This window comes from Muscardinus avellanarius (genome assembly GCF_963383645.1).
Source record: "Muscardinus avellanarius genome assembly, chromosome: 10".
NCBI classification, from domain to species: Eukaryota; Metazoa; Chordata; class Mammalia; order Rodentia; family Gliridae; genus Muscardinus; species Muscardinus avellanarius.
This window is the reverse complement of record NC_137796.1, coordinates 64,781,498-64,804,810: the sequence shown is the minus strand read 5'-3', so window position 1 is coordinate 64,804,810 and position 23,313 is coordinate 64,781,498. Positions and strand designations below refer to the sequence as shown.

Here is a 23,313-nt window from a genome sequence, read left to right as displayed (position 1 = left end):
TGTGCCTCGGGCCCCTCTCCAGGAGTTGGGCTGGGCTGGGCTGGGCTGGGCTGGGAGTCCCTCCCTCCCCTCCCCCCGCCCCGCCCCCACATGCACACAGCACAACATTAAAAAGAAAACATCTCGAAACTGCAAAAAACACCACGGCCCCCCCCTAAACCTCCCCTCCCCCAAATAAACAAATAAATAAAACACGACGCTCCCTCGCCGAAGCCCCCGCTTTTCCAGTCCCCTTCCCCCCGGGGGGGGGGTCCCTGCTGCGGAGGCCGGGGGTGGGGGAGGGAGGGGCGCGGGGCGGGGGAGGGGCGCGCGCTCGGGGAGCCCGGCCGCCTGGTTGCACGCGCGCCCGCGCACGCGCCCCGGGCACGCCCGCGCCCCCTACACGGGCGTGGTCTTCCTGTTGAGCGTGTTGGTGTTGGAGGCGGCGGCCTCCTTGGCCAGCGTCCCGGGGGCGGGCGCGGCGGGGGGCGCGGGCGGCGCGGGCGCGGGCGCGGCGGGGGGCCCGGTCACCGTGACCGTGACGCCGCCGCCGCCGCCGCCGCCCGCCTCCTTGGGGAAGGCGTTGTGCAGCGTGAGGAAGCCGGCCGCCCCCCCGCGGTCCCGCTCGCCGCCCGCGCCGCCCGCCGCGCCGCCGCCGAACGCGCCCCCGCCGCCGCCGCCGCCGGCGCCCGCCAGCCCCGCGGCCACGCTGCCCTTGGAGGGGTCGCGGCTGAGCGTGTACATGGAGATGTCCGTGGAGGCGAAGCCCGGGCCGCCCGGGCCGCCGGGAGACGCGTCCCGCGACGGCGAAGGCTCGCTGGAGCGGGAGCTGGAGCGGGAGCGGCGGCGGTAGCGGAAGCGGTAACTGGGCAGACGGAGGATGGCCGAGGGGCCGCTCCCGCCACTGCCGCCCGCGCCCCCGCCGGCCTTGAGCAGGTCCGAGCGAGACTGGCAGTGCGCCTCGCGGCTGCGCTCGATGTAGATGTTGACCGCCAGCACGCCGATCACCTCGGCCAGGATGAACGACAGCCCGCCGAAGTAGAAGGACCAGCCGTACGAGTAGTGGTTCTTCTTCTCCTCGTCCCGCTTCGGGCCCGGCTCGCCCGCGTTGGCCGAGATGTACACGATCACGCCGATGATGTTGCTCAGGCCTGGGCGGGACGGTCGGACGGGAGCCTGGAGGCCGCCGGGCCCCGCCCCGCCCGCCCCGGCCACCCCCCACCCCCAGGGTCCCAGCCAGCCCCCAGGGGGCTAACCTCCACCCACGGCCTGCGCTCCGGACGCCTCGCCTGGGCTCTAGGCCCCGCCTGGAGTGGGCCAGACTCCCCCAAGTTGGCCTAAGGTCCACCCCTGCTAGCCCGGCCCTCTCCTCCGCTGGTCCGAACCCCACCCTGGGTGGGCTAACTCGAATCCCACCTGTCCGGGTGGTCCAGGATCCACCCCCAAAGGTCTAAACTCCATCCCCTGAAGGTCCAGGCTCTGCCCCCCACGTGGCCTAGGCCCCAACCCTGCCAGCCCAGGCCCCTCCTCTGCAGGTCTGGAGCCCACCCTAGCTCCTCTAAACTCGACCCAACAGGTCTAGGCCCCGCCCTGGTTGATCTAAGCCCCGCCCTTGGTAAGAGGGTCACCGCCTCATCTTACTTACAAATCACGACCCCCCCCCTCCCCCAGTCCTGGTCACCTTCTGGTCCTCTGAATTTTTAAAAATGTAATCCCTCTGACTCTCTAGGTCCCTGCCCACTGCTGATCAAAAACTCTTCTCTTCACGACATCGTCCCAGCCTCGGTATCTAGTCCATCCCCTCCCTCTTAGGTCTAAGATGAACCATTATTAGAGAAGGTCACTGCTGGTCTAGGCCAGGCTCTCCCCAACCCTCCTGTGGCCAGTTAGCCCTGCCTTTCAGGGCCTCCCGGACCTCCCAAACGTACCCTGATTTTATTTTATTGTTTTGGTACTGAAGATTGAACCAGGGACATTCTATCCCTGAGTTACAACCCCAGCCCTTTTATCCTAATTTTGAAACAGGGTTCGCTAAATTACTGCGGTGGGCTTCAAATCTGAGCTCCTCCTGTCTCCGTTTTCCAAATTCTGGGATTACAGGCCTCCTTCACTATGCTCGGCTCTAACGATTTCGGGTTTTTGTTTTGTTTTGTTTTTTGTTTTCGAGACTGGGGATTGAACCCAGGGGCATTCTACCTCTGAGCTCCACCCCCAACCCTATTTTTTATTCTTTATTTTGAAACAGGGTCTCACAAAGTTGCCGAGGCCTCAAGTAGCTGAGGCTGGCTGCGAACCTGTGATTCTCCTGTCTCAGCCTCCCAAATACTGGAATTACAAACCTGTGCCACCATGCCAGGCACTACAGCCTCTGCCTCCTGGAGTTTCCCAGGGCTACTCATTGGGCATAGAAAGGGGTCTAACCCTACTGACAAGCCTCTTGGGTTGTTCAGTCCCTAAGCCTCACCCCTGCCAGCTCAGGCCACTTTCTCTGCAGGTCTGGAACCCACCCTAGCTGGCCTAAACTCTCAGTTCTAGCCAGCCAGGTTAGTACTTTCTGCCCTTAATGGACTACTCTTTTAATTTTAATTTTCCAGGCACCGCCTTTTCTTTTCCAGCCTCTCTTCCTTTTATAAGCAACGGATCACCCAGTCTTCCTAAGCCACCCCCTTCAGTTTTCACTTTCCCGCCCTAGGTGGTTTCCCAGGATTAGAATATTCTGAGATCTACTTGGATCTAAGAGGCCCTGTCCCTTAAAGTAGGCTCCTCCACATTCGCATACAAATCACTTTCTCTCCTGGCCCCGCCTTCCGATGTCCAGCCTCCCTCTCTAACCCCCCAAACCCGGCTGTCTCAAGGTCCCACCCCGTCTCCCAGGCCCCTCCCGTTCCGTCACCAGGATGCAGAGATTTGAAACCTAAACGCCCAGCATCCCAGAGCATCCCAGACTACTCGCTAGACACCGAGAGGTTGGTGTCGGAGTCTGAGCGAAGACTACACACCCAGCCGAAGACAGTGGAGCGTGGGAGGAACCTAGGAAGGCTCCGGGCCCCAGGGGGCGCTTGGGGCAGGGTAACTTTGCAGGCGCGCGCGCGCGCACACACACACACACACACACACACACGCACGCACGCATGCACGCACGCACACACGCACACGCACTCCTGCACAGGTGGATCGCCTTGGCCCGCCGCCCGCTCCATCTGCCTCTCACCTGCTGCCACGAACAGGATCCCTGCGCCCAGAATGATGTTCCTCTTGGACTTGTAGACGCGGGAGGCCGCCACGCACACGCCACCGAGCAGCAGCAGGATGGCGCTGAGGATGGGGAAGATGCTGGAGGCCCGGACAACTCCTGCCGGAGGAAGAAAAGGAAAAGAGGGTGGGAGGGATGGAGCGAGGGCAGTCAGTTCGGCTGCCTGTGGCTCCGGCCCGCGGCGCCGCCAGCCTGCTTGCCTCTTCGCTGTAGTTCTCTAGTTCACCAGCCGCTCTGGTGTCCTGTTACTTTTTTCCCCTCTCCCTTCTTTCCTTTCCCCATCTCTCTCCTGTGTTTTTTTTTTTTTCTTTTTAATATATATACTGGGGATTGAACCCAGGGACGTCCCACCGCTGAGCTACACCCCCCAGATATTCTTTATTTTGAAGCATGGCCTCACTAAATGGCAGGGGATCTCACTAAGTAGCTTAGGCTGGCCAGGAGCGATCCTCCAGTCTCAGCCTCCCAAGTACTGGGATTACAAGCGTGCGCCACCACGCTGGGCTCTCTCCTGTTTTAAATTTTTTTTCTGATTTCTTCGCCCTCTTTTTCTTGCCCCCTCCACTTCCCTTCAGTCTAGTCTTCTCTCTCCTGACGTATTTTTCCTCTTTTTCTGTAAACCACTCTTCCTGTTTTCCTCTCAATTTCCCTATTGTTTCTCTCCCATTTCTTTTTTTTTTTTCTCCTGAAAATTTCTTTCCTTTCTTTAGATCGCTATTTGTCTTAATACATCTACTCCCCCCCCTCCATCTCTCCTTTCTGCCTGGTTTCATCTATTTCTGAGTTTCTTTTCTCCTCCCTCTCCCCATCCATCGTTCTGGGTCCTCTGTCTTCCTCTTCTCTTGCTCCCATCCTTTCCGTCTGCATCCCGTTCTCCCTCTCTTTCTCTCTGCATTCCTTTCCGCCCACCTCTAAAGCCCCAGGCAACCAGACTTTGCGATTTCTCAGCCTGGCAGAGGCTGCAACCAATCATAACACAAGCTTTGCCGCGTTCTCATAGTAGCTACCAATCGCAGGCCAGGCTTCCCGAGCCTGCTCAGGGAGTGGTCGATTTCCGCCGCAGATTGGCTTACAAACACGGAACGGCGACCAATCCCAGCCTGGGAATCGACAGCCGGTCAAAGCGCTGCGCTGTCGCGACTGCCAGGCGACCAATCATCAGCTAGGTCCTCCCTTGCCCCGCCCCGAGATGAGAGGAGGGAGCGGGGAGACGCTACTGAGCCAATGGGGAGCCAGGAGATCTCGCATGTGGACTCGGATTGGCTGGGAAGCTAACCTAGGCGTGAGATCCAAGCGCCGCCCGGGAGCCCCCTCCCCCCTGGCGGGCCCGGACCCCACGTACGGAGCAGATACTCCGCGCTGTCATGGTCGTAGTCCGTGTCCTCTGGGAAGTGGTTGATCTTCACGCAGACGCCTCTTTTCAGCCCTGGAGGGGGGACGGGGGTGGTGGGGGTGGGGCCTTCAGAGTTGGGGACTGGGGCACCCCCAGTGACAGAAGTCCCTCCCCTTCCCCAGACCCTTTCTCTCTCTGGGCTGATTAGGAGACCGAAGTCCTGGCCCCTGAGCCGGTTGTCAGGATCGGGACCAACTTTCAACCTTTCTGGTCAGTTTTCCCACCTGTTAAAACAAACAGACAAACAACAACAACAACAAAAAACACCCAAAGGCTAACATCCTTCTAAGCACGCACTACAAGGCCACAGGATCTTTGACCTGGGCTATGTCTCACAACCCATCTGGCTGTTTCCCCCCTCTATAAGGAAGAGGGTGTTGGTCTCAACCAGGTCAAGGAACCCTTCTGACCCTTAACTTGTTGAGAAGTCTGAAAATGTCTGGGAAAACCAGGGGCTTGGAACCTTTGAGGATTGCATCCCCCTTGAGACCCTGAGAAGTCCATTTGGCGGAAGGAGCAGCCTAGCAGAGCGTGGGAGTTGGGTCTCTTTCATCCTGAATACAAAGGGAGGAATTCCCAGTCTCTTTCTGCGCAGAATCGAGAACCTCTGGAAATAGGTGGGACAGCTGAAGAAGCATCGTGGCCCTGGGGGTCCTGTGGGCCCCTTTCTTCCTCCATCTCAGAATTCCCTCCTCTGGTCCTCAGCCTCACACTCATAGGGAACCTATCTTCTTGTCTTTGGGGTCAGATTCTGGTGTTTGGTTTGGTAGTGGTACTGGAGGTGGAAACCAGGGGCTTTTCTACCTCCAGGCTATACTCCCAGACCTATTTTATACTTTACTTGGAAAAAGGGTCTCACTAAGTTGCTGAGAGCCTTACTAAGTAGCTGAGGCTGGCTTCAAACCCGAGCGATCGTCCTGTCTCAGCCTCCCAAGTGCTGGGATTACAAGTGTGCGCCACCACGCCCCGCCGGATCCTGTTTTACTACCTCCAGCACACAGCCGGAGTTGTGGATCATATAGCTGGGTTTAGTTTACTCTCCAGACCCCCTCCAACTTTCAGACCTTTACCTATGCAGAGGAACATTCTGCTGGCATCCTTTGTTGACGTAGTACTTACCCTGCAGGGACAGCTCAGGAGCAACTCCTTAAGGAAACGTTACACACACACACACACACACACACACACACACACACACACACACCGTTATCCTCGGGGGTTACAACAGCTCTCTGGGATACCCCTTTAGGACAGGTACCAGGTTGATTTCTGATCTTTATCCTCAGCTAGCTGGGAGTTCCTGGAGGGGATGGGGCTCAGGATCAGATCCCTCTCTATCCCTAGCATTGCCTGATGCTGGACCCAGCACCCAGGAGCCCTAGGTATAGGAATGAGTGAATGAATGAGTGAATGAATGAATGAATGGACAGGATAATGAGTGGCTTTAAGGATAGCAGAGGGGAGGTTTGAGGCAGACCAAGAGGCAAAGGAAAGCAGAAGAAATGGGGATAAAAGGAAGAACCGGAAGTAAGACCGTTAAAAGCTAAAGTCTGCAAGCCGGGCGTGGTGGCGCACGCTTGTAATCCCAGGACTCAGGAGACTGAGACCAGAGGATCGAGGTTTGTGGACAGTGTCAGCTACTTAGTGAGGCCCTCTGCAACTCAGTGAGACCCTGTTTCAAAATAAAGAATAAAAATAGGGCAGGGGGTGTAGCTCGGAGGTCGAATGCCCCTGGGTTCCATCCCCAGACCCGCAAAAAAGAAAAAAAAAAAGAAAAAGCACAAGTTTGCTAAGTGCTTCCTAGGTGGAGTGATTCGTTCCATGCACAAGAGCCCTGTGAGGGCTGGACGAGCTCTGCTCAGTGGCAGAGCACTGTGTAGCCTACTCTGAGCCCTGGGTTCCATTCCCAGCACCGAAGGGGAAAAGAAAAAAGTCCGATGGAAAAGTGAATGTGCCTGATGCCCTGTGGCAGCCATCACAGTGTTTCAGTAGGAAGCCTGACTCCACCATGTCATTATTCTGTGACCTTACTGGCATCAAGTAAGCCACGTTGTTTCTGATTCCCTCCCCTATAAAAGCAGATAATGGGACCTATCTCACCAGGTTGATGTGCAGATTTGATCCAGATAATGATTTGACACTTTGCCTAGAACAAGACTGGGCATTCAGCTGATATATTGTACCCATTGCCCAGATAGGGAAACCAAGGCACAGAAAGGGTTGTCAATTTAGCACTGATGGGTGGAAGAAGCAGAACTCAAACACACCAATGAAATGTTCACCACCATGTCCCCAGCATCTGGGGCAACACCTAGCAGAAAGTAAGCACTTAATATATTTTTTGGTGGTACTGGGGTTCCTGGAAACCCTTCTACCTCCGGGCTACACTCCCAGACCCATTTTTATATTTTTATTTGGAAACAGGGTCTCTTAAGCCAGCGAGGCTGGCTTTGAACCTGCACGATCCTCCTGTCTTCACCTCCCAAGCATGTGGATAACAAGCGTGTGCCACCACGCCTGGCTAGCACTTAATATTTTAAATGTAAGAATGATTGAATGAGCCAAGAAGCACAAAAATAATACTCAAATAGCACGTAATGGTGGTTCCCAGTGATAGGGAGGGGAGTGGAAAGCCATTTGGTGGTTAGAGTTTCAGTTCTGCAAGATAAAAAGGGCTCTAAAGATTGCTTGCACAATCATGGGAATGTACTTAACATTAGTGAACTGCACACTTAAAAATGATTAAGATGAGGCCAGGCGTGGTTACACATGCCTGTAATCCCAGTATTTAGGAGGCTGAGACAGGAGGATTGTAGATTTGAGGACAGCCTCGAACTAAAAAATAAAAAGGGCTGGGGGTTTAGCTCAGAGGTAAAAATGCTTCTGGGTTCCATCTCCAGCACTAACTAACTATCTATCTATGGTAAATTTATATCATGTGTAGTTTAGCACAACTTTCACAGCTTTGAAAGGAATGAACACAGCTGGGCATGGTGGTGCACACTGGTGATCCCAGTACCTGGGAGGCTGAGACAGGAGGATCGCAGGTTCACAGACAGCCTCAGCTACTTAGTGAGGCCCTCTGCAACTCAGTGAGACTGTGTTTCAAAATAAAGAATAAAAAAAAAAATAGGGATGGGGTATAGCTCAGAGGTAGAATGCCCCTGGGTTCAGTCCCCAGTAACACACACGCACACACACATGGGAATGAACACTACTTGCAAGTGTAAGGTATTACCCCCCCAACACATCTGTAACCGTGTTAGAGGTAAGATTGTGGGCTCAGGCTCCCCTTTTTTTTTTTTTTTTTTTTTTTTTTTTTTTTTGGTGGTACTGGGGATAGAACCCAGGGCCTTCTACCTCCGGGCTACACTCCCAGACCTATTATTTTATTTTATTTTATTTTATTTGGAAACAGGGTCTCTTATTCCAGCTGAGGCTGGCTTCGAACCTGCATGATCCTCCTGTCTCAGCCTCCCAAGCACGGGGATTACAAGCTTGCGCCAAGATTCTCTCTCTCAAAACATTAACATTTGGCCGGATGTGGTGGCGCAGGTTTGTAATCCCCGCGCTTGGGAGGCAGAGACAGGAGGATCGCGCAGGTTTGAAACCAGCCGCGTGGGCTTAAGAGACCCTGTTTCCAAATAAAAAATATAAAAAATAGGTCTGGGAGTGTAGCCCAGAGGTAGAAAAGTAGAAGGGCTTCCAGGAACCCCACTACCACCAAAACAAAAACAACAACAAAAACAAAAAACACCAAAAACATTAACACTTGCGTGAGACTGACATGTAAAGCTCGGGGCAGACAGAACCTCAACCGCTCAACATTCTTGCTGGGACGCGAGTTAATTGTGCACAAGGCGCCATGCCCCATCTCACAGGGACTTCAGCAACTCAGTACTTAGGACAAAACTAGACCGAACAGGATCCCTGCTTTACAGCTGAGGAAACAGGCACAGAGAAGTAAAGATGCAACCCAGTCCCGCAGGGGTAATTCAAGCTGAGATGGGCGTCACCGTGAAGTATGCGGAGGTTGTTGAGCACGGGCTCTGGAACCCCTTCTCTAGACTCACACCACAGACCTGCCGTTTACCAACTATGTTGCTTTAAGGAACTTGGAAGGAACCTCCAGCCTCTGCTTTCTCACTGGGAAAATGAGGAGGGTGTTATGAGTTTAGAGGGGTCCAGTGGGAGTCCAGTGAAAGTTAAGCACAGAATACATGGTAGTTCTGGTGTAACACTTTTCTGTGACTTGACCTGAGTTAGGAGAGAGAGAGAGAGAGAGAGAGAGAGAGAGAGAGAGAGAGAGAGTGTGTGTGTGTGTGTGTGTGTGTGTGTGTACTGGAAATTGAACTCAGGAGGCAGTCTACTTCTGAACTACACTTCCAGCCTATTTTGTGTGTGTGTGTGTGTGTGTGTGTGTGTGTGTGTGTGTGTGTGTGGATCTGGGGATGGAACCCAGGGGCATTCGACCTCTGAGCTACACCCCCCGGCCCTACTTCTTTTTAGTCTTTAGTTAGAAACCGGGTCTCACTGAGTTGCAGAGGGCCTCACTAAGTAGCTGAGGCTGTCCGTGAACCGTGATCCTCTGGGTCTCAGCCTCCCGAATGCTGGGATTACAAGCGTGAGCCACCATGCCCGGCACCTGTTTCTTTTTATTTGTTTGTTTGTTGGTATTGGGAATTGAACCCAGGGACAGTCTACTTATTTGTTTATTTGTTTTTGGTATTATAATTGTACCCAGGGTCAGTCCTTTTTTTTTTTTTTTTTTTGTGGAGATGGAACCCAGGGGCTTTCTATCTCTGGTCTACACTCCCAGACTTATTTTATATTTTATTGGATACAGGGTCTCACAAAGTTGCTGAGAGCTTCACTAAGTAGCTGAGTTTGGCTTTGAACCTGTGCGATCCTCCTGTCTCAGTCTCCCAAGTACTGGGATTACAAGCATGTGCCATCACACCCAGCCGAACCCAGGGTCATTCTACCTCTGATCTATACCTCCAGCCCTTTTTTAAAATTATTTTGGAGCAGGGTCTTGTTAAATTGCCAAAGATCTCGCTAAACTGTTGAAAGTCTTGCGAAGTTGCCCAAGCTGAGCTCCAACCTTTAATATTCTTGTCTCAGCCTCCCAAGTACTGGGTTACAAATGTGTGCTACCAAGTCCAGCAGGTCAGGAATTTTTCTTATTTTTATATTGGGGATAGAACCCAGGGTCATTCTACTCTGAGCTACAACCCCAGCCTTATTTTATTTTTTATCTTGAAACAGACTCTCACTAAGTTGCAGAGGACCCCTGCTAAGTTGCTGAGGCTGGCCTCGAACCTGTGACCCTTCTGTCTCAGCCTCCCAAGTAGTAGGATTACAGCCGTGCATCTCCATGACAACCGGCTAGCCAGGAGCTTTTGATGTGCAAGGATGGTGGTAAGCAGCCCCATCCTCCTCCGGGGCCTGCCTAATGCAGCAGCAGGAGGAGAGGGTGGAGGGGCAGCGCTGTTGTGAGTCCAGCGGCTGTGGCCCTCACAAGCTGTTCCTGGGCTGAGTCACTTCTTGCAGGCCATCAGCTTCCTGCTCTGACAAACAAGAGCCATAATAATACCTTCCCCGTGGTGCAATTGTGAGGACTCGATGAGATAATAAGGCAGGCAAAGTGCTTAGCTCAGGGGCTTCATAAAGCCTCACTAGTCAGTGGGGCTGTGGGTCCAGATTCTTGGGTGCTAGGAGGACCCTGGCGGGGAGCTGAGATTCCTGAGGACCCGGCGGACCTGTCCAACATGGATGCCACCGGCCTCAGCCTGGCAGCTGAGGTGTGCAGTGAAGTACAAGTACACACCAAATTCCACACTGAGTGTGCCCAGGGAATGTATAATACTGCATGAATAATTTTTATATTGATTATATGTTCAAATGATATGTTGGCTATGCTGTTTTAGTAAAATATTAAGTTCATCCTTCCTTCCTCCCTCCCTCCCTTCCTTCCTTCCTTTCTTCCTTCTTCTTTGTGGTACTGGGGCACTCTACCTCTTAGCTACACCTCCAGCCCTATTTCATTTCATTTCATTTCATTTTGGTGGTACTGGGGTTCCTGGAAGCCCCTCTACACTCCTGGATACACTCCCAGACCTATTTTATACTTTTTTTATTTTTGGAAACAGGGTCTCTTAAGCCAGCGTGGCTGGCTTCAAACCTGCACGATCCTCCTGTCTCCGCCTCCCAAGCGCGGGGATTACAAGCGTGGGCCACCACCCCCGGCAGCCCTATTTTATTTTGAAACAAGGTCTCAACCTGGTGTGGTGGCACAGGCCTGTAATACCAGTACTTGGGAGGCTAGAAAGGAGGATCCCAGGTTTGAGGCTAACCTCAGCAACTTAGTTAGACCCTCAACAATTAAGAACAATTTAGTGAGATTCTTTTTCAAGACTAAAAAGTAAAAAAAAAAAAAAAAAAAAAAAAAAGGGCTGGGGGTATAGATCAGAGGGAAAGTGGCCTTGAGTTCAATCCCCAGTACCAAGCCAGAGGGAGAGGGAGAGGGAGGGAGAGAGGGAGAGGGAGGGAGAGAGGGAGAGAGGGGGAGAGAGAGAGAGAGAGAGAGAGAGAGAAAAGAAGAAGAAGAAGGAGGAGGAGGAGGAGGAGGAGGAGGAGGAGGAAGAGGAGGAGAAAAAGAGAAGATAAAGAAAACAAAAAAGAAATAGGAAGAATAAAGAAAAGAAAAATAAAATGAAAACAACAACAAAAAGAAATAGAGTCTCACTGAGTTACAGTTATTAGCCTCAAACCTGCAATCCTCCTGTCTCAGCATTCCAAATAATAGGATTAGAGTCATGCGCTGGCCAGCCCAGCTTCTTTTTATTTGTTTTAATGAGGCTACTAGAAAATCTTAAATATGCATCTGGTGTTATATTCTTATTGGGCAGGGCTGAGACTGGGTGATTAGGGAGGGAGCCGCAGGGCCCAGTCACCTGAATTCCTAATCAGAACAAGGGCAGGCACAGCCAAACGTCAATCACGTGACCCTGTCCCCATGCCACACCTGCTGGTTCAGTGTTTCACGCAGGTCAGCGCATCCACTCCCTCCTTGACCTTGGGTGTTGGAGGTTATTGTGATCCTAACTTCCCTGATGATGGAAACGGGCACGAAAAGGTCAAATATATCACCCAAGGTCATGCTGCTGTTCATGGTAGACAAAAAGTAAACCCAGTCTGTCTTTTTCTAGTTTGTGGCTCACACTACATTCTGTGTGTGTGTGTGTGTGTGTGTGTGTGTGTGTGTGTGTGTGTAATTGAATCCAGGGGTATTCTATTTTTGAGCTATTCCCCAGCCCTTTAAAAAAGTTTTTTGTAAGCCGGGTGTGGTGGCGCACACTTGTAATCCCAGCATTCAGGAGGCTGGGACTGGAGGATCACGGTTCGTGGACAGCCTCAGCTACTTAGTGAGGCCCTCTGCAACTCAGTGAGACACAGTTTCAAAAAAAAAAAAAAAGAATAAAAAATAGGGCAGGGGGTGTAGCTCGGAGGTCAAATGCCCCTGGGTTTTATCCCCAGACCCGCCAAAAAAAAAATTTTTTTTTTGTAGCTGGGTGTGGTGGCTCACACTTGTAATCCCAGTACTTGGGAGGCTGAGAAAGGAGGCTGGCAGGCTCACGGCCAGCCTCAGCTACTTAGTGAGACCATTTCAAAATAAGGAATCAAATAGGGCTGGGGTGTAGCTCAGAGGTAGAACGCCCCTGGGTTCAATCCCCAGTACTGCAAAACAACAAATTATTTTTATTTTGAAATAGCCTTGCTAGGTTACTAAGAGCCTTGCAAAATTGCTGAGGGTGACCTAGAATCTGTGATCCTCCTATCTCAGCATCCCAAGTACGAGGATCGCAGGTGTGTGCCACCACATCCAGCATCTCACACTATATTCTACTGCATCTCAGAGAGACACGACAAAGGGAGATGGGGACTGAGTGCAAGAATTCCTGGGAGGAGTGAGTTCAGGGGTCCAGGTTTCGCACTCCTGGGTCCCCAATGGGCTGGAAGCAGGTCAGAGTGTTGCTTTGTTCTGAGAAACAGAGCAGACCTGGATTCCAGTCCAGAACTTGCTGCGCATTCGCCGTGTGACCTCAGGCAAGGCTCGTCACTCCTCTCAGTCTTTACTTTCTTTTCTAGAAGACAGGGCAGATAACAGTGGCTACTCTGCCGGGCTATTTATTGTAGCACTTGGTGACAAATGAGTGACAGTAATAAAGTCAGCCTTCGTTACCCCTCCTTGACACACTAACCTCCTTTGGCTGGCAGGACAACCACATACCTGCTTTTGCAAGAAACTCTCTCTCCTGGGGATTGAATTCAGGGGTATTGTACCTCTTAGCTATACCCCCAGCCCTTTCTATCCTTTATTTTGAAACAAGGTCTGAGCCGGTTGTAGTGGTCCATGCCTATATAATCCCAGTACTTGGGAGGCTGAGACAGGAGGATCACAGTAGCCTCAACTACTTAGCTAGACTCTCTGCATCTTGGTGAGACCCTGTTTCAAAATTAAAAAAAAAAAAAAAAAAGCTGAGCATGGTGGCGCACGCTTGTAATCCCAGCATTTGGGAGGCTGATACCGGAGGATCACGGTTCGGGGACAGCCTCAGCTACTTAGTGAGGCCCTCTGCAACTCAGTGAGACTCTGTTTCAAAACAGAGAATAAAAAATTGGGCAGGGGGTGTAGCTCGGAGGTCAAATACCTCTGGGTTCCATACCCACACCCACAAAAAAAATTTTTAAGGGGTTTGGGGGTATAGCTCAGAAGTAGAATGCCCCTAGGTTTAATCCCCAGGATCACAAAAAGATAATATAAAAGGAAGGAAGGAAGGAAGGAAGGAAGGAAGGAAGGAAGGAAGGAAGGAAATAAAAGAAACAGGGTCTCGCTAAGTTGTTGAGTCTCGAGTCTCTCTCCCTAAATTGCTGAGGCTGGCCTAAACCCGCGATCCTCCGGTCTTAGCCTCCCAAGCACTGTGATTATAGGTATGGTGTTTGGCTACCCTTTGGCTACTTTTTGTTTCTGTGTCTCCCTTCCCTTAGTGACCTCATCCATCCCTACGCTGAGAATTCTCCTGTTCATATCTCCAGCCCAGACCCTTCCCTGACTACAGCCTCACAGATGACATCTTCACCAGCCTGGATGAGGGACAGAAAACCACGGCCCCTGGGTTAGGGTTAGGTTTATGTGAGAATGTTTTACAATGTATAAGTAATGGAGAAAGTATCAAAGAATAAGATTTTTCTTATTATTTTCAAAGAATAAGATTTTCGTGGTATATGAAAACAAGAAATTAAAACTCTGGTGTCGGCAAATGGAGTTTAATTGGGACAAAGACATACTCATGTGTAATCTCTGGTTGTTATCGTTATCAGATGCAACAGAGGATGTGTGCTTCCCAAAGCCTAAAATAATTACCCTGTGGTACTTTGTAGGCCTTTGGATATGCCGCGCTCTGTCCTAGGTGTTACCCCTTAATAGGTATCTTCAAATTAACAAGTCAGAGCTGGGCATAGAGCATTCAGAAAGCAGAGACAGGAGGATTAAAGGTTCTAGGACAGTCTCAGAAAGTAGTGAGACTCTCCTAAACCTAATGAGACCCTGCTTCAAAATAAAAATAAGATAGGCTGGGGTGTAGTCTGGAGGTAAAATGCCCCTGGGTTCAATCCTTAGTAACACACACACACACATACACACTTAACATATCAGGATCAGGGAATGAGCTGGGTATAGTGGCACATGCCTGTGATCATAGTACTTGGAAAGCTTAGACAGGAGGATCATAGGTTCGAAGCCAGCCTCTGCAACTTAGTGAGGCCCTCAGAACTTAGTGGAATCCTCTTTCTTGTTTTCTTTTCTTTTCCCTTTCCCCCCTTTTTTTTCTTTTCTTTGCCCTTCCCTCCCTCCCTCCCTTTCTCTCTCTTTCTTTCTTTCTTTCTTTCTTTCTTTCTTTCTTCCTTTCTCTTTCTTCTTTCTTTTTTTTTTTGTGATGCTGGGGGTGGAACCCAGGGGCTTTCTACCTCTGGGCTACACTCCTAGACCTATTTTATATTTTATTTGGAAACATGGTCTCACTAGTTGCTGAGAGCCTCACTAAGTAGCTGAGGCTGGCTTCGAACCTACGCAGTCCTCCTGTCTCAGCCTCCCAAGCGCTATGTCAGCGTATGCTACTAGTGGAATCCTCTTTCAAAGAAAAAAAGGGGGGAGGCAGGTTTAGTGGCGCACGCTTGTAATTTCAGCATTTGGGAGGCTGAAACCAGAGGATTGTGGTTTGCAGACAGCCTCAGCAACATAGTGAGGCCCTTTACAACTCAGTGAGACTGTTTCAAAAAATAAAAAGACTATAATAGGGCTGGGAGTGTAGCTCAGAGGTACAATGCCCCTGAGTTCCATCCCCAGTACCGCAAAAAAAAAAAAAAGAAAAGAAAAGAAAAAGAAATAAAGAAAAAGAAAAGAATAAAAGAAAAGAAAGAGGCTGGGAATGTGGGAATGTAGCTCAGAGATGGATATCCCTGGGTTCAATTCCCAGTACTGAAAAAAAAGGGGGGAGGGGAGAGAGAGAGAGAGCGCGCGAGAGAGAGCGCTAGGTGGGTGGCTGGGTGTTGGGGTGCATATCTGTGATCCTACTACATGAGAGACTAAGATAGGAGGATCCCAGGTTCAAGGCTAGCCTCAGCAACTTAACAGGACCCTACCTATTTCAGAAATTTTTTTTTGTGTGTGTGTGTGTGGTACTGGGGTTAGAACCCAGGGGCATTCTACCTCTGAGCTACACCCCCAGCCCTATTTTTAATTATTATTCTTTATTTTGAAACAGGGTCTAAATAAGTTGCAAAGGCCTCACTAAGTAACTGAGGCTGTCGGTGAACCATGATCCTCCTGTGTCAGCCTCCAAATGCTGGGATTACAAGCGTGTGCCACCACCCCTGGCCTATTTCAGAATTTTATTTTATTTTATTTTATTTTACTTTATTTTTTTTTTTTGTGGTACTGGGGTTCCTGGAAGCCCTCTGCAGGCTACACTCCCAGACCTATTTTATATTTTTGAAACAGGGTCTCTTACACCAGCACAGGCTACACTCCCAGACCTATTTTATATTTTTGAAACAGGGTCTCTTACACCAGCACGGCTGTCTTCGAACCTGCGCGATCCTTCTGTCTCCGCCTCCCAAGCGCGGGGATTACAAGCGTGCGCCACCACGCCCGGCTATTTCAGAATTTAAAAATATATATATTTTAAAGGCTGGTGACATGCACTTGTAATCCCAGTATTTGGGAGGCTAATTCAGGGGGATCTTGTACAGGGTTCACAGCCAGCCTCAGCTACTTAGTGAGGCCCTCCACAACTTAGTGAGACTCTTAGTGAGACCTATCCTTTAAAAAAAAAAAAGATAAAAAATTAGGGCTAGCTCTGAGGTATAGCTCTGAGGTACAATGCTCCTGGGTTCAATCTACACACACACACACACACACACACACACACACACACACACACACACTAATTTGCCAAAACCTGAGTTAATGATATCCCACCTTAATAATAAATTAGAGGCAAGCATGGTAGTTCATACTTGTAATCCCAGTACTCGGGAGGCTGAGACAGGAGGATTACAGGTTCGAGGCCAGCCTCAGCAACTTAGTGAGGCCCTCCAAAATTAATAAGACCCTGTTTCAAACTAAAAAAATAAAATAAGGCTGGGGTAATAGAGGTACACCGCCACACCCGGCTCAGCTGACAATTTTGATTGCTTCAACTGGAGTCTCCAGTGAGCAGAAGCCCAGAGAGGCTGCCCAGCATCCTCCAATGCACGGGACTCCCCTGCCACACGGAGTCCTCCATCCCAGGATGTCAGCAGCACCGAGGGGGAGAAACCCACCTCCAAGACGCCCCCGACGCTTCGCCCCTCTCTTGTCCCAGGACCGCTCCACCAGCAATTCCTGCCCACGGATGCTCCGGAATCTACTATGAATTCAAGCCACTCCCCCAACTCCACAGCTCCCACTGGAGAGGAGCCACCTCCTGTTTCCCCTTTTGCCTTCCCCTTAGTCATTTCTCAACACTGCGGCAAGAGCCATCCGGTGGAGACTGAAGTCAGCTCATGTGATGTCTCTGCTCAAGAATCTTCTGTGGCTCCCATCTCAGAGCAGAAGCAAAGTCCTTTGTGGGATCTGGGAGAGAACCTAGGAGTTTAGGACCACTGCTTCTTTGTGTCTCCTACTTTGCTCTTCCCTCCCTCAGCCACATAGGCTGCCGGCCAAACGCAGGAGCCACTCTGGCTCAGGTTGCCACCACACCCTTGGGCTTCTGCAAACTGCGCCCAGCTCTGGAACACACAGGCACCTGCAACCACGCCTCCCCTCCCCTGCCCCTCCAAAGCACTGGGGTCTAGGTAACCCCCTAAATGGTTTATGTATCCGTGGGGTGTGTGTGTGTGTGTGTGTGTGTGTGTGTGTGTGTGTGCATGTATATGGTATGGTACTGGGCATTCTACCTCTGAACTACACCTCCAGCCTTATTTTATTTTCCATTTTGAAACAGGGTCTCACTAAGTTGCTGAGGTTGGTTTCAAGCCTGCCTGTTTAGCTTCTCAAGTACCCAATTTTTTTGGGGGGGGGCGGATACTGGGGATGGAACCCAGGGCATTCTACCTCTGAGCTGTATCCCTAGCCCTATATTTTATTCTTTATCTTGAAACAGGATCTCACTGAGTTGCAAAGCGCCTCACACTAAGTAGCTGAGGCTGGCCATGAACCTGGGATCCTCCTGTCTCAGCCCCCCCGAATCCTGGGATTATAAGCATGCGCCACATACCACACCCAGCTCCAATTTCTTTCTTCACTTATTTATTGGTACTGGAGATTGAATGCAGAGGTACTCTACCTCTGAGCTACACCTTCAGCCTATTTTTATTTTGAAACAGGGTCTCGCTAGCTTGCTGAGGCTGGCCTCGAAACTACGATCCTCCTGTCTCTGCTTTGCCTGCTAATATCTGTCTCCATTATTATCCGTCACTCCGTCTAGAATGCAAGCGATTTAAGGACCAGGATTTTTGTCTTTTCCCCCCTCAAATGCCCGGGGATCAAGAACAGAGTCTGGCACATTGTATGAAGTCAAAATAAACGGGCCGTTGAGCGAGTGGATGGGCGAGCGAATGACGTTTTACTCTACCGCACACTGTCCTGAGGGTTCACCGTGCGTGCCCCACACTTGGCTCTGCGCCCTGAGCTTGTCAGACCAGCGAATGCACGTGGACTCCAGCATCCTCCGGAGAAAGAGACTAATATAATGAGAGACGGAGCAAGAGGTGAGAGGGCTCAGGGAGCGGAGGAGACTGCGAGGAAACGGAGACTCCACGCCTGATCTGCAAAGGTGGCTGCGGTTCAGACCCAGCCAATCCTGGGCGCTGCGGATCACAGGCCCCTGTTGCCAGATCTGCTCAGAACCCCACACAAGCTGGAAGTAGAATCTGTGAGGTCTCCTTATGTGTAAATGTTGGTGACTGACTCCAGTTTGGGTTTCCATTTGAAAAACTCCAGACAGACGGCAGAGCACACATCTGCAGGGTCTACTTGTTTTGCAGCTGAGTAACCTTCAGCAAATGGCTTAACCTTTCCGAGCCTCAGTTTCCCGGAAGGTGGCACCCACCTCATAGGATTAAATGAGATAATAGCATTTGGGTGGCAAGTGTTTAGCAAAACTAGAAGAGAAAGGGACAGAAGAAAACAGAGGGGCACAAAAAAATAAAAGTGAATGGATGTCAATCTCTTGGTGCCAAAGGGGGCTTTGGGGTTCCTGACTCTGCCTTCACGTTGTTGGTGAAAGCTGAGGCTTGTGGAGGTGGACAGAGCGTGGTCACGAAGGGGACAGAAGCATTGCAGAGACTGGCACCCGGGACTCTGCTTCCCAGCCCAGTGCCCCATGTAGAAGGGAAATAGTGCAGCTGAGGATGTAAGAAAGACAAGAATGGGGAGAAGGAGAGAAGGAGTTTGGAGAGGGGGGAGAGAGAACTGAACTGCACGGAGGAAAAGAACGGTTTCAAAATAAAGAATAAAAAATAGGGCAGGGGGTGTAGCTAGCGGGGTGAGAAGAGTCGTACAGTTAAGAAATAAGGAATCCAGCCAGGCGTGCTGGCACACTTTTGTAATCCCAGGACTGGGAGGCTGAGACCGGAGGATCACGCAAGTTCAAAGCCAGCCTCAGCTACTTAGTAAGGCTCTCAGCAACTTAGATACCCTGTTTCCAATTAAATATAAAATAAGTCTAGGAGTATAGTCCAGAGGTAGAAAGCCCCTGGGTTCCACCCCCAGTTCCATGAAAAAAAAAAAAAAAAAAAAGAAAGAAAGAAAAGAAAAGAAATAGAAAAAGAAAGAGCCGGGCATGGTGGTGCACGCTTGTAATCCCAGCATTTGGGAGTCTGAGACAGGAGGATCGCGGTTCGCGGACAGCCTCAGGTACTAAGTGAGGCCCTCTGCAACTCAGTGAGACTCGGTTTCAAAATAAAGAATAAAAAATTGGACAGGGGGTGTAGCTCAGAGGTTGAATGCTCCTGGGTTCCATTCCCAGAACCCCCCCCCACCCACAAACAAAAAAAAAAAAAGAAGAAGAAAGAAAGAAAGAAAGAAAGAAAGAAAGAAAGAAATGAAATGAGGAATCCTGCCCTGCATGCCTGTAAGCCCAGAGGCTGGGGAGGCAGAGGCAGAAGAATCACAGGTTCAAGGCCAGCCTGGACCCTGTCTCAAAATAAAAAGAACTGGGAGTGTAGCTCAGTGATAGAGTGCCCCTGGGTTCTAGTTCCAGTATCAAAAAGAATAAGAGGAGAGAGACCGAGAGAAAGAGAATAACACAGAGCACAAACAAAACAAAACAAAACAAAACAAAAACCATGCTGGTCATGGTGGAGCACGCTTGTCATCCTCGCGCTTGGGAGGCTGAGACAGGAGGATCACACAGGTTCGAAGCCAGCCTCAGCTACTTAGTGAGGCTCTCAGCAATTTAGTGAGACCCTGTTTCAAAATAAAAATATAAAATAGGTCTGGGAGTATAGCCCGGAGGCTTTCCATCCCAAGTACCACCAAAACAAACAAACAAACAAACAAACAAACAAACAAGCAGGGCAGGGCTTGGTGTTGCATGCCTAAAATCCTAGAACTTGGAAGGCTGAGACAGGAGGATCACCGATTCAGCTACAGCCTCAGCAATTTAGTGAAGCCCTAAGCAGTTTAGTAAGACCCTGTTTCCAAGTAAACAATAAAGTAGAGATGGGGGTAGCTGGGAGGTAGAACGCCCCTGGGTTCCATCCCCAGCACCAAAAGAAAGGAACAGAATATAAAAGAGAAAAGAGATTCCAAGAGGTGGCAGGGTGAGAAGAGGAATCATACAGTCAAGAAATAAGGGATCCAGTGGTGCACGCCTGTAAAACAGAGGCAGAGGCAGGAAGGAGGATCTCAGGTTTGTGGGCAGGCTGGGTAACCTAGGGAGACCCTGTCTCAAAAAATAAATAAATAAATAAAAGGCTGGGGATGTAGCTCAGGGGTAGAGCAGCACCCCTGGTTTCAGTCCCCAGTACTGGAAAGAGGAAAAGGAAAAAGAAAGACGAGGAGGAAAAGAGGAAAATGATGAAGAAGAGGTTGGAGAAGAGCCCTCTAAAAGGGATGGGAGGAGAGGCCAAGGTGGGAGGCTGGAAGAAGTCATGATGGAGGCAAAGTGAGGGCTGCAGATGGGGGAAGACCAAGATCTACAGGGAAAAAAAGCGACAAGAGGGAAAAGAATCTGGTTCATGCATCACCATGCCTGGAGAGACCCTATTCCAAAATAATTTTTAAGCCAGGTGTGGCGGCGCACGCTTGTAATCCCAGCATTTGGGAGACTGAGACAGGAGGATCGCGGTGGTTCGTGGCCAGCCTCAGCTACTTAAGGAGGCCCTTTGCAACTCAATGAGACCCTGTTTCAAATTACAGAATAAAAAATAGGGCTGGGTGTGTGTGTGGCTCGGAGGTAGAATGCCCCTGGGTACCATCATCCCCAGTACTAAAAAAAAAAAAAAAAAAAAAAAAAGGAAGGAAGGAAGGAAGGAAGGAAGGAAGGGAAAGAAGAGAGGATCCTTTCATCCTGCCATTCTGTCATTCCAGATAAGGCAGAAGTTTCAGAGGGAACCACAGAACCGGAGAGGAGGAGACCAGGAAGGGGAACAGGAGGGAGCAAGAAAAGGGGGTTTGTAGGAGGGAGGTAGGATGGTAGAAGACAGAAGACACCAAGGGTCACGAAGGAGAAGAGGTGGGGCGGGTGGAGTCAGGTCTAAAGAGGGGTGAAGACAAAAACTCAGGGGGATGGAGAAAGGGGATGGAGGCGAGGGGGTCCTGGGTGCAGAGGCCAAGCTGGATGAAAAGCAGGGAGACAGGATGGAGGAAAGCAGGGTTCAGAGGGGCGGACGCAGGGGGGAGCCGGTGAGGAGGGAGCCCTGCTGGAGACCTCAGAGGGCGCGTGGAGCTGCGGGGCACCTGCTGGGCGCACCCTACCTTCCAGGCAGCAGATCCTCCAGAGGCCCGAGTGCGTGAGGCCCCCGGGGTCCTTCTTCTCGGAGGCGCCGCTGCCCCCGCGGTGGGGCGGCCCGTCGTCGCCGGCCGTGAGGTTGGTGGTGTTGCAAATGAGCGCGCGGGTGTACAGCCAGTAGTCGGTGGTGATGGCGATGGTCATGAGGCCGAAGGCGGCGAAGGCGCCCACCGTGGTCAGCACCACCTGCACGCCCTTCTCGCACCACAGGCCCCGCTCTTCGTTCCAGCGCTTCAGCGACTCCAGTTTGACCACGGGCAGCCGGGGGGCCGTGGGCCACCACCGGGGCAGCGGGGGCGGGGCCGTGCCGGCGGCTGGGGGGTCACCGCGCAGGCAGAAGCGGGGCGCCAGGGGACACCCGGCGGGGCGGGGCGGGGCGGCGAGCGGGAGCGGCGGCCGGCAGGGTCAGCGCGAGGCCATCACGGCCCCCGGCTGGTGGAGGGCAGGGCGAGAGGAGAGGTTAGACGGGGAGGCCGGGCCTCCCCACCCGAGCCCCAGAGAACTGCGCCTGCTGCGAGAAACTCCTGCTCGGTCCCATCTCCGAGGCAAATCTCACTCAAAGATTGGCGCCTGTCACCGAAGGCCCTCCCACTGATCTCCCTGAGAGAAGTCCCTTGCACTCAGAGGACTGACCCCCAGTCCCTCTGCCTCCTCTTTTTGGTCACTGCCCTCCCCTTCCTTGGCTGGCTTTCTTCCCTTTCTCTCTTTCCTTCCTCTCTCTCTCTCTCTCTCTCTCTCTCTCTCTCTCTCTCTCTCTCTCTCTCTCTTTCTCTCTCTCTCGTCACTCCTTTTTACCTTTTTTATTTTGAAACAGCGTCGCGCTAAGTTGCTGAGGGCCTCACTAAGCTGCAGAGGCTGCCCTCAAACCTATGATCCTTCTGTCCTAACCTGGGATTACAGGAGTGTGCCCCTCGCCCCCTCCTCCTTTCTTACAGGACCCCTCCCCGTCCTGTCTCCAGCGCACTCTCACGGTTCTCAAAGAAGCTCAGAAGCTCGTAGAGGCCTCTCCACCTGCTAGACAGTACCTTTGCTGAAGAAACCCCATACTCATCTCCCTAGCTTCTTCCCCGGTATCTCAGCAATTGGAAACTCCCCCAACCCCACCAATCTCTCCTCCTCTGGAGAAATACCCTCCACCGACCTCCGACCTCCGTCTGTCTTCCTAATTTCACACAGCGCCTGACATTTCTCCAACAATCCCCTCTATTTGGGGAAGGATAAATCTCTCAATTTCTCCCTAGCTTAAAAATAAAATTAAAAAAAAAAAGCCTCCCAAGTGACGCTCATTATTTGCACAGGCCTTCTCAACCATACCACCTCCCCAGTTTCCTCTGGGTGAGATTCCCTTTCCCCTCTCTGGGCCCCTGCGTCCTGAGAAGGTAGGTTTGCAACCTCCAACATGCTTCGAAATCGCTGGAGGACTTTTAAAAATTCCAGTGTTGTAGTCCCACCTGAGAAGTTTCACTTAATTGGTCTGGGGAGCCGCCCAGCAGCTAGGTTTTTAAAAAGCTTCCCAGGGAATTCTAAAATGCAACCAACAGTTAGACCCACTGGCATAGGAAAGTGCCCCCCATCTCCACCAAGGTCTCCTCAGGACCATCCATCCCCCTTCCGGCCCCCTACTCCGTCTTTGACTCAAGCAAAGGTTCCCATTCTTCCCCTGCTTATAAAAGTCCTCAAATCTGGCCCCTGCTACCTCTGCAACTTAGAGGAACTTGTCATAACCATCACTTCATCCTCCATTAAGAAAAATTTCCTCCCGGCGCTCCATGGCGTTTTCTACTTACAACGATTGCTCGCTCCAGACCCCAATTTCTCTCCATTCAAAAAGGTCCCAATCCCTGACCCGTGCAGCCATTGCTGTCCAAAAATATCCCCCACAACATATAGACTGCGCCCCGAATGCCCCAGCCCTGCTCTTTTTCTCCTCAAACTGCTCCCCAGCTGCATCCCAGAGGATCCCTTCATTCTGGATCTCCCCAACACACTCAGAACCCCACTCTCTTCAGCGTACAAGGAACCTCCTTCCCCAACTTCTCTTACATCACAGAGAAGAATCCCCTCCACTCTCGCTCATTCCCTCCACTCACTGTAGCTCCCAGCATCTCTTCCAACCCGGGAACCCCCTC

General features: G+C 51.3%; 1 protein-coding gene across 1 annotated transcript; it reads right to left on the bottom strand.

Moving 5' to 3' along the window:
* Positions 1–378: 378 nt before the first annotated feature.
* On the bottom strand, positions 379–21,421 carry CACNG8 (calcium voltage-gated channel auxiliary subunit gamma 8; the record flags this gene model as incomplete). Its single annotated transcript, XM_080702099.1, has 4 exons — positions 21,151–21,421; positions 4,575–4,658; positions 3,191–3,331; positions 379–1,130 (listed from the first exon to the last, which is right to left on the bottom strand). The coding sequence occupies exons 1-4, from the start codon at positions 21,326–21,328 to the stop codon at positions 379–381; spliced, it is 1,155 nt and encodes a 384-aa protein (XP_080558225.1). The 5' UTR covers positions 21,329–21,421.
* Positions 21,422–23,313: the final 1,892 nt, after the last annotated feature.